Source organism: Moschus berezovskii, chromosome 24 (genome assembly GCF_049115385.1).
Source record: "Moschus berezovskii isolate FMDL1 chromosome 24, NW_MosBer_1.0, whole genome shotgun sequence".
Classification (NCBI taxonomy): Eukaryota; Metazoa; Chordata; class Mammalia; order Artiodactyla; family Moschidae; genus Moschus; species Moschus berezovskii.
In genome coordinates, this window is record NC_142483.1 from 6,811,863 (window position 1) to 6,825,289 (window position 13,427).

Here is a 13,427-nt window from a genome sequence, read left to right on the forward strand (position 1 = left end):
TGGGGAAACCACACACAAGAAAGTGAGCATTATAGATCCAGAATGGGGGTGTTTCATCCGGATGATGTCGAAGAGACCAAGAGGCGAGCAAGGTGGGCACAGGCAGCGCTGACATGGCGTCTTTTCAGTAAATGAACTGTAGGGGGTGTTTCATCCGGATGATGTCAAAGAGACCAAGAGGCGAGCAAGGTGGGCACAGGCAGCGCTGACATGGCGTCTTTTCAATAAATGAACTGTAGGGGGTGTTTCATCCGGATGATGTCAAAGAGACCAAGAGGCGAGCAAGGTGGGCACAGGCAGCGCTGACATGGCATCTTTTCAATAAATGAACTCTAAGAACTTGACCCTGATGCTGGGAAAGATTGAGGGCAGGAGGAGAAGGGAACAGCAGAGGATGCGATGGTTGGATGGCATCATCCACTCAGTGGACGTGAGTTTGAGCAAACTCTGGGAGATAGTGAAGAACAGGGAAGCCTGGCGTGCTGCAGTTCATGGGGTTGCAGAGTCCGGACACGACTTAGCGACCGAACAACAACAATAATTTGACCAGCAAATAGAATCTGCTGTCTGGGGAAGTGGGACAGTCTGTGGCATTTTAAAATCTTGTTGCGGGCCTTTACTTTGTTCCCTCTGGACAATAGTGAATCATCTTATGGCACAGGAGTGAGTTCTGCCCTTTGTCACTGGGTGTTTGGGAAATCCATGGTGTAGAATGGCTGGAACCCTTTCCTGTCCCCTGGAGGCTTGGCTCACAGCGACACTGCTTCTGGTGTCCAGCATGGTGGAAAGGACTATCCTGACTCCCCACAGTCTATATTTCAGGGCAGACATTTGTTTATTGTTCCTTTTTGGTAAGACTATGAAATAATTAAGAAGCTTTAAGAATTTTCAAATTTTTACTTTCATAGACAACTGGGGTAACATGTGAGCTAAGAATATATCTTTTCATGTTCATTTCATCTGAACACAAAAATAGAAATGAGTAAGTATATTATGTAAATCCAGACTGATTTTTTGACTGTCTCTGTATTGACTTTGTTTAAAAATATAGATGGTAACCTGGCAGCATGTTAATGGGCAGAAACATTGAACTGCTGCCACTTTGGCAGTCCCTACGAAGAAACCAAGTGATAACTAAGTTTTCCCCTTCCTTCTGGAGCATGGTTACACAACAGTTACATTATTCTGCCAGCGAGGTAGCACTGTCTCCAGCCCCAGGTGAATTAAAGCACTTCTGGAAGCTGTGTTCTGGCGTTGTCCATGGAAGCGTTGCAGAACTTTCTAGTAATCAAACACAAATCCCCAAAGTGGGGTTTCCATTACTATTATTGTTTAACTCTTGGAAATTAAAAAGAGAGAAAAATCTGTGCAGGAAACGTTTTCCATCTGTGGGTTAAGCAATGCTCCAGAGAAAACTGTATGCTACAAGGTGTGTGTTTTAGTCAGAATTCTTGGCTCCCAGGGACTGCAACCCAGCTGAGACCAGTTTAACCAAAGAAGGAGGTTTTGTGTGTTTTGACAGATCCTGGTATAACTCACAGAACCAGAGGAGATATAGTAGGAATGGGGCCCGCTGGGAACTGGGCCCGGGTCCTTCAAGCAGATCAGCACCCCTAGTCACTGTCTACCTCCCGTTTCTGTGTGTGTCCACACGCCCAGCTGTATTTTCTTAGACAACTCCACCAGCTGCTTCCTCCGTGGCCAGAGGTGGGTTTTGTGAGTGTCTGCAGCAGGATGATAATAAGTTGGAGGAGGAGCATATTCTTAGAAGACGGGTCGGGGGTGGGGGAGCTCTTTGTAAAGATGAAACACTCTGGGTTGGCCACATTTAGCGAGAGGAAAAGAGACTTCAGGTCTCAAAGATTCACTGGATTGGGTTATATTTTGACAACTTCCAAAAACTACATAGAATTAGATATTCCTAGGGAATGTTAAATTTTTTTTTAAAAAGACATGTATACATACACATGTATATACTTACATATTTTTTGCAGATGTCCATGGCATGTTAAATGAAAAAAAAAACAGGTTATAAAATGGTATATAGTAGGTTCTATTTCCATAAAAATAAACCAGCCAGCTCCTATATGTGTGCATATGTTTGTGTGTCTGCGTTTAGCGAGGAGAAAGGCGGGGAAGGACACAAAGGCTGGTTGAGAGTAGGGGTGGGGTGGAGTGGGGAGATGATCAGCTTTGCCTTTATGTATCATGTACTGTGTCCTTTCACTTGTTAAAATAAGCCTGTATTGTGCTCGTAATTTGAGAAGCATCAATTAAGGAAAAGAAGAGGAGCCTATTCCTACTGACCTCAGGAGAGTGGATGCAGGGACTGAGGTAGTCATGTCATCTCTTGAGTTTTTTTTTGACCATGCCACACATTTGTGGGATCTTAGTTCCCTGACCACGGATTGAACCCTTGGCAGGGTTCAGATAGGGTCAAGACCCTTGGCAGTGAGACTGCAGAGTCCTAACCACTGGGAATTCTCTGGGAGTCATGTCATCTGAGGCTGGAAGTCCAGGGCATCCACTCTTCCCAGACTCCCAGGCTGGGAAGCACAGCAGAGGATGTGGTGGACCAGCCCCTCCTGGAGTGGCAGCAAACTGACAAGGGAACCGGTGATGTGTGACCTTGTGAGGTGCTGAAGATCAAGCCAATGATAGCAGTTGCCACTTGCAGCCAGCCCTGCCATTTCCTGGGTGCCTGCACTGTGCTGGGTGCGCCACACGTACCTCAGGGTGTGATTCTTAACAGTTCAGGGGGCTGCTTTCAGTCACAACTGATAGTTGAGACTCAGCAGAAGTGATATGCCTCAGGGCCCGCTGCCAGTGAATGACAGGTTTGGGTTTAGGATCCTTCCCCCCAAATCACAGCCTGCTGAGCAGCACGCCTTTGTGGACATTTCCCACTCACTAACCAAAGGTGTGGGGCTTCCCTGGTGGCTCAGTGGTAAGGAATCTGCCTACCAATGCAGGGAACTCCAGTTCGACCCCTGGGTGGAGAAGGGAATGACAACCCATTCCAGTGTTCTTGCCTGGGAAATCCCGTGGACAGAGGAGCCAGGTGGGCTACAGTCCCTGGGATTGCAGAGTTGAACCCAACTCTTAGCAACTAAACCAGCACCATCAGCCAAAGGAGTTACAGTGGCTCTGAATTTAGATGCATGGTCTTTGTTCTTGAGATGGAATCGTTCCATCAGAACAAAAACCTAGTTTTAAAATATTTAATAATCACAGAATGGAAGAATGACTTTAAGGCAAGTGGCATCTGCTGCTGGGAGGGCCATGCCTGTTGTCTTACTGCCACCTGCTAAGAGGGACTAGGGAGAGGACAGATCTGGTGACTGGGATTCGAGTATGAATCCAGTTTGGGACACTTTGAATTGTAGGTGTTTATGGACCTGGAGCAGAGATGGCCATGGGTGATACTCATTTGTATCTCAGAAAGTTCTTGAATAAGACAAAAAGATGGAAGAAAACCCTAGGTACACGGTGATTTTTTTTTTTTAAAGGAGATATCACAAATGGAGATAATATGATCTCAATTTTTAAAAATTAAGTATACATGTACCAAATAACAGTTATGTATGGTTATATGGTAGAATTAAGGGTGTTTATTTTCTTCTGAATATTTTTCTGTATGTATTAAGGTTTTTCATAGTGAATAAACATTATTTCTATAATCAGGGGAAAATGTTACTTAGAAAATGAGGGCTTCCCTGGTGACTCAGTGGTAAAGAATCCACCTGCCGATGCAGAAGACATGGTTCAGTCATTAGGTTGGGGAGGTCCCACATGCCAAGGCTAAGCCCACGCACCACAGCTATTGAGTCTGTGCTCTAGAGCCAGGGAGCTGCGACTTCTGAAGCCCGCACGCCCTAGAACCTGTACTGCACAAGAAGAGAGGCCTCTGCAAGGAGAAGCCCGAGCGCTGCAACAAAAAGTAGCTCCTCCCCTGCTGCTCGCCGCAACTAGAGAAAAGCCTGAGCAGCAACAGAGACTCAGTACAGCCATAAATTAATACAATTAAAGAAAATGAGAGCTGTTTCTTTAGTGGAAAATGTCCCATCAGGATATGACAGGATATGTACAAAACGGCCATCACTGTTCTGGGAGATGTGTGTGAACAGACGCTCAGGTTCTTGCATGATTGCAAACACATAAACCCAGCTTGTGGCAGTGGACAGACCAGGAGCTTGAGAGAAAGTAAGAAGGCCAGCCATTAAGGGCTATTTCTAGAAATACCAGAGCCGCCTCAGCCCATCCTCCCCTATAGGCAAGTTTCGGAAATCTGGCTCTGGGACAAGTTGTGTCTATGGCGTTGTGGGTGAAATCAGCATCAGAGAAGGGTAGGGGATTGAGTGTTCAAAGGAGGTCTTCTGAGGCTGTCCCTTGATGCCACAGCTTGTGTTTCAAGCCATTGTTCCCGTTTGCAGCACGGAAGGTAGCTTGAGAGAACTTGCTATTGAAGCTACCAGATGAGCTGTGACTGGTCATCCGTTTGCAGAAATGAATGCCTGTCCTGGCTTGAAGTAACTGCTCCTCGTGTCACCTGGCGAGGCTGCTTCCTCTTTCTGGGCCCCAGTTGCCTGGGCTGTCCAATGAGGAAACAGAGATAGAGGGTGCATCTCAAGAGCTTCTTCAGGCACTAAGGTTCGAGGATCCCCAGACCTTTCCAGAGATCTGAGGTTCTTTGGAAAATGGATGTATCTTATAGGTAGTGATTCAGAGTGGCTTATTGTACACTTGAAAGGTGGCTAGTGTGATGGAGGGACAGAATTTTAAATTTTACTACATTTTAATTTTAGTTTATATAACCATATGTGGCTAGTGGCTACCCTATGGGACAGCATAGCTCCTTAACTGGAAAACTAACATAAGGTGAGCATTTGGAATGCCTATATGCATTTTTATATATACCTACTTTGAAACTGAAAGAAACTTTCTAATTTCAGAAAAACTGTTTGGGTTCTTTACAGGCAATACAGACAAGAAGAAGAAGAAGAAGTAGAAGAAAGTAAAAAATAGTCACGAAAACAACTACTCAGAGATAACTGCTATTGGCATCTTGGTGTATAACTTTCTAAATTCCCTTCTGTGCTCATGTCTTAGGTAGCCAGCTGGCTTTCAATAGCATAGCTTGAAATCATCCAGGGAGGGATGAGATGTGTTAGGAGAGAATGCTCACTGCCCAGCAGAGAATACTGATAAAGACTTTAGCAATCTGCCCTGACTGATGTTTCTTTTCTGGATGCTAGGTTATCAACCCTATGGGCTGGGATGCATTTGGATTGCCTGCCGAAAATGCCGCGATCGAGAGGAATCTACATCCAGAAAGCTGGACGCAAAGGTATGTGTTTACAGGTGTATTCAAGCACTTGTATACATTACCCTTAAACAGTTTTTTTTTTTTAAACCTGTGCATGAGAAATAGAAAGCAAAGGAAACAAAACACTGCAGTCTGCCAAGCAATAAAAAAGGATTGTCTATATTGGTGTCTGCTTTTTCTCACACTGTATTCTTATCTAAGAAATAACACAAAGTGTTTGGCTATTCATTCATGTGTGCATTTTGATACTTTGTGATTTACAGTTATTCTTCCTGTGAGTATTTGCATTTGGAAGGAAGAAGGAGGAAGAAAGGATGACATTTGTTATACTTCTACAGTGTTCTTCATCTTCTTGACCATAGTTTGAGCCATATCCAAATGCCACATTGTAATTTTCTCTGCAAATTCTTGTAACTTTTTTGGCTTCGTCCTTCTGAAGCAAACGGAACACAGATCGTCACCAAGGAAATCTATGGCCACTTTATTCTAGGTGTGACTTTCTCCAAGGAGGACAGTCTGAGTCCCCCTGTGGCCTCAGGCTGCCATATGCTCAGGCAATGCTCATCCCTCTTCCTCCTGATAAAGCCTTGAGGAACTTGTCCTGGAACCCAGCACAATGTTCTGGGCTCACTCCAGCTCCTTTCATAAAGCCATCCCTCACCGTACCCCTCAGAGGTGTAGAGGGCAGTTCAAGGCCTATCCCCATTGTCTTTCACCTTCCTTTGCTTTATCTTGCCCAAAAGAACCATCTTCTGCACCTTCTACTTCTCTTTTTTCTTCCTCATCCCTGGTTCCCACTTTTCCAATTATGGTTAATTCTGGAGTAATAAGAGTGATGAAAAAAGGAGGAAATGATGATTCAAATAAAAAAGGTCAAATATGGTGTAAATTTGATATCACCCAGGACAGTAATTGGAGAAGGCAATGGCAACGTACTCCAGTACTCTTGCCTGGAAAATCTCATGGACAGAGGAGCCTGGTGGGCTGCAGTCCATGGGGTCGTGAAGAGTCAGAGACGACTGAGTGACTTCACTTTCACTTTTCACTTTCATGCATTGGAGAAGGAAATGGCAACCCACTCCAGTGTTCTTGCCTGGAGAATCCCAGGGACGGCGGAGCCTGGTGGGCTGCCGTCTACAGGGTCGCACAGAGTCGGACACGGCTGAAGCAACTTAGCAGCAGCAGGACAGTAATTAGCAAATTCTATGGGCCAAATTTGGCCCTGCCTAGTGGGGCTTCCCTGGTGGCTCAGTGGGTAAAGAATCCGCCTGTAATGCAGGAGACCCCAGTTCAATTCCTGGGTTGGGAAGATCCCCTGGAGAAGGGAAAGGCTACCCACTCCGGTATTCTGGCCTGGAGAATTCCATGGATTGTATAGTCCATGGGGTCACAAAGAGTTGGACGTGACTGAGTGACTTTCACAAAAGATTTTATAAATAAAGTTTTATTAGAACTCAAGCCACACCCATTTGTTTATATATTGTTCATAGCTACTTTCATGATACAGTGGCAGAATTGAGTAGCTGTGACAGAGACTGTATGGCTCATATGGAGCTGGAAACATTTACCATCTGGCCCTTTACAGAACAAGTTTGCCAGCTTCTCCGCAAGTGTTAGTCACTCAGTCATGCCCGACTCTTTGAGACCTCATAGGCTGCAGCCCACCAGGCTCCTCTGTCCATGAGATTTTCCAGGCAAGTATACTGGAGTGGGTTGCCATTTCCTTCTCCAGGGGATCTTCCCAACCCAGGACTCGAACCGGGGTCTCCTGCACTGCAGGCAGATTCTTTACTAACAGAGCCAAGAGCATAGCAGTAAAGAAGATGGCCCCTGAATCAGGTCACATAGGTACAAATCCTGCCTTTCTTTCTTCCTAGCCATTCACCTTGAGCAGATTACTTAACCTCTCTGCCCCTCAGGTTATTTATCTGTAAAGGAGGATAATGATTAAGCACTGTCTTAGGGGACTTCCCTGGTGGCTCAGACGGTAAAGCGTCTGTCTACAATGCGGGAGACCCGGGTTCGAGCCCTGGGTTGGGAAGATCCCCTGGAAAAGGAAATGGCAATCCACTCCAGTACTATTGCCTGGAAAATCCCATGGACAGAGGAGCTTGGTAGTCTACAGTCTCGCAAAGAGTCGGACACGACTGAGCGACTTCACTTTCACTTCACTAGTCAACTGCTATAACAAAGCAAAAACAGCACTCAGTTGTGGATGTGACTGGTGATAGAAGTAAGGTCCGATGCTGTAAAGAGCAATATTGCATAGGAACCTGGAATGTTAGGTCCATGAATCAAGGCAAGTTGGAAGTGATCAAACAGGAGATGGCAAGAGTGAACATTGACATTCTAGGAATCAGCAAACTAAAATGGAGTGGAATGGGTGAATTTAACTCAGATGACCATTATATCTACTATTGTGGGTAGGAATCCCTTAGAAGAAATGGAGTAGACATCATACTCAACAAAAGAGTCCGAAATGCAGTACTTGGATGCAGTCTCAAAAATGACAAAATGATCTCTGTTTGTTTCCAAGGCAAACCATTCAATATCATGGTAATCCAAGTCTATGCCCCGACCAGTAATTCTGAAGAAGCTGAAGCTGAACGATTCTATGACGATCTACAAGACCTTTTAGAACTAACACCTAAAAGAGATGTCCTTTCATTATAGGGGACTGGAATGCAAAAGTAAGAAGTCAAGAAACACCTGGAGTAACAGGCAAATTTGGGCTTGGAGTACACAGTGAAGTAGGGCAAAGGCTTTTGCCAAGAGAATGCACTGGTCATAGCAAACACCCTCTTCTAACAACACAAGAGAAGACTCTACACATGGACATCACCAGATGGCCAACACCAAAATCAGATTGATTGTATTCTTTGCAGCCAAAGATGGAGAAGCTCTATACAGTCAGCAAAAATAAGACCGGGAGCTGACAGTGGCTCAGATCATGAACTCCTTATTGCCAGATTCAGACTTAAATTAAAGAAAGTGGGGAAAACCACTAGACCATTCAAATATGACCTAAATCAAATCCCTTATGATTATACAGTGGAAGTGAGAAATAGAATTAAGGGACTAGATCTGATAGAGTGCCCGATGAACTATGGATGGAGGTTCGTGACATTGTACAGGAGACAGGGATCAAGACCATCCCCAAGAAAAAGAAATGCAAAAAAGCAAAATGGCTGTCTGAGGAGACCTTATAAATAGCTATGAAAAGAAGAGAAGCAAAGAGCAAAAGAGAAAAGGACAGATATACCCATTTGAATGCTATACCCAAAGAATAGCAAGGAGAGATACGAAAGCCTTCCTCAGTGATCAGTGCAAGAAATAGAGGAAAATAATAGAATGGGAAAGACTAGAGATCTCTTCAAGAGATACTAAGGGAACATTTCATGCAAAGATGGGCTCAATAAAGGACAGAAATGGTGTGGACCTAACAGAGGCAGAAGATATTAAGAAGAGGTGACAAGAATACATAGAATAACTATATCAAAAAGATCTTCACGGCTCAGATAATCACAATGGTGTGATCACTCACCTAGAGCCAGACATCCTGGAATGTGAAGTCAAGTGGGCCTTAGGAAGCATCACTATGAACAAAGCTAGTGGAGGTGATGAAATTCCAGTTGAGCTGTTTCAAATCCTAAAAGATGATGCTATGAAAGTGCTGCACTCAATATGCCAGCAAATTTGGAAAACTCAGCAGTGGCCACAGAAATGGAAAAGGTTAGTATTCATTCCAGTCCCAAAGAAAGGCAATACCAAAAATGCTCAAACTACCACACAATTGCACTGATCTCACACACTAATAAAGTAATGCTCAAAATTCTCCAAGCCAGGATTCAGCAATACATGAACTTCCAGATGTTCAAGCTGGTTTTAGAAAAGGCAGAGGAACCAGAAATCAAATTGCCAACATCCACTGGATCATGGAGAAAGCAAGAGAGTCCCAGAAAAACATCTGTTTCTGCTTTATTGACTATGCCAAAGCCTTTGACTGTGTGGATCACAGTAAACTGTGGAAAATTCTGAAAGAAATGGGAATACCAGACCACCTGACCTGCCTCTTGAGAAACCTGTGTGCAGGTCAGGAAGCAACAGTTAGAACTGGACATGGAACAACAGACTGGTTCCAAATAGAAGAAGGAGTACATCAAGGCTGTATGTTGTCACCCTGCTTATTTAACTTATATGCAGAGTACGTAATGAGAACTGCTGCCCTGGATGAAGCACAAGCTGGAATCAACATTGCTGGGAGAAATATTAATAACCTCAGATATGCAGATGACACCACCCTTATGGCAGAAAGTGAAGAGGGACTAAAAAGCCTCTTGATGAAAGTGAAAGAGGAGAGTGAAAAGGTTGGCTTGAAGCTCAACATTCAGAAAGCTAAGATCGTGGCATCTGATCCCATCACTTCATGGGAAATAGATGGGGAAACAGTGGAAACAGTGGCTGACTTTTATTTTGGGGGGCTCCAAAATCACTGTAGATGGTGACTACAGCCATAAAATTAAAAGACGCTTACTCCTTGGAAGAAAAGTTATGACCAACCTAGACAGCATATTAAAAAGCAGAGACATTACTTTGTCAACAAAAGTCCGTCTAGTCAAGGCTGTGGTTTTTCCAGGAGTCATGTATGGATGTGAGAGTTGGACTATAAAGAAAGCTGAGCACCGAAGAATTGATGCTTTTGAACTGTGGTGCTGGAGAAGACTCTTGAGAGTCCTTGGACTGCAAGGAGATCCAACCAGTCCATCCTAAAGGAAATCAGTCCTGAATATCCACTGGAAAGACTGATGTTGAAGCTGAAACTCCAATACTTTGGCCACCTGATGCGAAGAACTGACTCATTTGAAAAGACCCTGATGCTGGGAAAGATTGAGGACAGGAGACGAAGGGGATGAAAGAGGATGAGATGGTTGGATGGCATCACTGACTCAATGGACATGCGTTTGAGTAAACTCCGGGAGTTGGTGATGGACAGGGAGGCCTGGCATGCTGTGGGGTCACAAAGAGTCGGTCACGACTGAGCTACTGAACTGTACTGATTGTTAGCTAATCAGAGATCACCTAGGGAACTTCTTCATGGTTTTTCATATTTTCAGTCTGCTTGAACTCAGAGGGTACACAGTAGAAATGAATTAGTCCTACCAAAAAAAGAGGATCTGAAGATTATCATATTTACTGAAGTCAGTTAGACAAAGACAAACATCATGAGATCACTTATGTGTGGAATCTAAAAAAATGATACAAATGAACTTGTTTAAAAACAGACATAGAAAATAAATTTGTGGTTTAGTAGTGTTAGTCATTCGGTTGTGACTTCTCTTGGCGACCCCATGGACTGTAGCCCTCCAGGCTCCTCTGTCCATGGGATTCTTCAGGCAAGAATACTGGATTGTATTGCCATTCCCTTCTCCAGAGGATCTTCCCAACCCAGAGATAGAACCTGGGTCTCCTTCATTGCAGGCAGATTCCTTACCGTTTGAGCTACAGGGAAGACCTTTACAGGGGAGGGTGCGGGGGAATAAATTAGAGGTTTGGGATTAACATATATTTATTACTGTGTATAAAACAGATATGCAACAAGGACCTATTGAATAGCACAATGTCTTGTAATAACCTATTGTGGAAAATAATCTGAAAAATAATCACCTTCCTATATACCTAAAACTAATACAGCATTGTAAATTATACTTCAATAAAAAAAGGTTACAATGTTTTTAAGTAAAAAATTGAATAGAAAAAAGAATATTTCCTATTTTCTTATTTCATGCTAAGATTGGTTTTTTTACTTCTCTCCTCTTTTCCAGTTGCTTGAGAGTTTCAGTTTTCAGGTTCTGATTGACAAAGCCCTGTGTGATTTCTCCTGGATTTCTGAAATTTTCATGTTAAGATTTTTATTTCAGGTGCTTTTAAATTTGTAAGTGCTTGGCCTAAATTTGTGCAGGATCCAGGCATATGGATGTGCCAGGAGTGCACAAATCAAGAGGGTTGCCTTTCTGAATGGCCAAGGAAAAGGCCAGTCCCCAGGAGCAAAGACTCATGACTTTTAGTAGATTTTGCAAGTGTCCAAAGAATAGCTGTCTTCTACTAAGCAGATATTTTCGTTGGTTCTTAGTGATTAACTTTTTTTTTTTTTTTTGGGCCAGAGCAAAACAACACTTAAAGCCCTTTGAATCATCTAGACTTTTCCAGTCTCCTTTTCACAATCTCAGAGTATAATTTGCTTATGGCTTTTCCTGTTTCTAAAATCCAAACCCTCTTCCCTTTGTTTCACAGTAATATTAGACACATGAGGAAACAGCTTGATCAACTGGGCCTGTGTTTCAGCTGGGACAGGGTAAGTCACCTCTTTCCCAGAAGGTCTTTATTTTAACCATAGTCCTGAGTGAACAGGGGCCTGTGCTCATTTACTTTATCTTCCTTCTGTTCATGTCAAGAGGAGGGAAAGGAGGGTGGCAGAAAGCAGGGAGGAAGGATTAGCACTCCACAAATGAAAAAGTATCCCCAGTGGATAATTTGCCTGCAGAGAAGTAATTTTCTGAGGGATTAAGCTAAGAGAGTTAACTTCTTATTTAACTTCCCAGTTGGCTGTGATTTATATATGTGGAAAAAGCTCTGCACAAGGATTGCTCCTATTATCAGCGTTAGTTTAAAAAGACTATTGAAGTCTATGTAAGTGATTAAATATCAAGCCATGTGGTCCCTTTAAGTGATTAGGTGTAGGTCGATGGATCATTTATCTCTTTTGTCCCACTTGGAATTGAGGTTCACGATAAATAGCCTTTTAGTATAAAATGCTTTCAAACTGTGTATTAAACCCCTGGAGAATTCCAGACCTGGGAGGAGTTCAGTGAAGACCACCCGAATGTTAGGAACACCCAGGCTAAATGTGGCTGAACCCTTCAAAGCAATGGCCAGTAATTAGCCTCCAATTAAAATAAATTAATTAATTTTTAAAAAAAGATGTAAAAGAACAAACAAAGCAGTGACCAAAAGCCCCCAGTTAGACACTGCTGCGTGGTCTGTTAGGTAAGGTGGACTCCTGCTCGTCCTCTCCATGAACCAGTGCTGTGATCGCTTTCAGCGTCCTGTTTACTTCACAAAATGCTTTTCATTGCTGGGTCTGTCAAGTTCAAGTTCACATCCTTTTTACTCATGAGAAGCACCTGGGAAAAACTGAAAGATGATCATCTTCTCCTCCCCCGTGGTTTTTTAAAGATTGCAATTTGATGAGTACAGTGAAAAAGAGTGAAAACCAAACACATTTAAACAGTCCCTACTTTTGTCTTTTTTTTTTTCTAGCTTCTTTAGATGAGTTCATGGGCTGAATTAAGTTCTCATTGCAGCACTGTTGCCATTTTTATCCCTTACTTGCAAGGTCATCAGGGTTTTGTTTGGTGGAGGTGTGAAAAAGTCCTGGTGCCTGACTCAGGCTGTCCTGAGGAGCCAGTGGGGAAGTGCTGGTAGAGGATGAAACGTATTCTACTGTGGAGAGAACTGAGTAATGCCCTGAGCTCTTCAGAGATGTGCTGGTAGATTCCTTGAGGGCAGAGATGGGCTTGTTAACTCTTTTAGTGATTAACTTTTTTGGGGGGGGGGGCGGCCAGAGAACTCTCTAGGGTGAGAACTAGGCTAGTCCTACACAGGAACAGCAACCATTAATGGTTCAAAAATGAATGGGTTGTTTTCCAGATTATCACAGAGGATTAGAAAACACAGAAAAGTATAAAGAAGAACACAAGTCAGTGTGATTAATCCAACATCATTGTATGGTTCCTTGTAGTCTTTTATTCTGGAATTATAAATATGTATGTAATTTTCTTTTGCAAAATCGAATTCATAAATCATGTTTTTTATTTTGCTTTTTTTTCTTTTAACCTGCTGTTCATGAACATTTTTCTAGTTTATTACATAGTCTTTGGGAAAAGTGACTTTTTATAGCTATATAGTTTTCCATCTTATGAATATATCATAATTTATGTAACCTACCCCTGTGTGTGTGCTCAATCATGTCTGACCCCTTGCAACCCTGTAGACTATAGCCCTCCAGGCTCCTCTGTCCATGGGATTTCCCAGGCAAGAATAT

The 13,427-nt window shown here is 43.2% G+C and overlaps 1 protein-coding gene across 3 annotated transcripts in view; it reads left to right on the plus strand.

Annotated features, from left to right (window-relative positions):
• Positions 1-13,427, plus strand: part of LARS2 (leucyl-tRNA synthetase 2, mitochondrial) — a 146,473-nt gene that overhangs the window by 21,030 nt on the left and 112,016 nt on the right. For all 3 annotated transcript variants that reach the window (XM_055413611.2, XM_055413612.2, XM_088832001.1), the window contains exons 4-5: positions 5,256-5,347; positions 11,618-11,678. In XM_055413611.2, the coding sequence (XP_055269586.2) occupies positions 5,256-5,347; positions 11,618-11,678 (153 nt within the window). The remainder of the gene's footprint in view (positions 1-5,255; positions 5,348-11,617; positions 11,679-13,427) is intronic.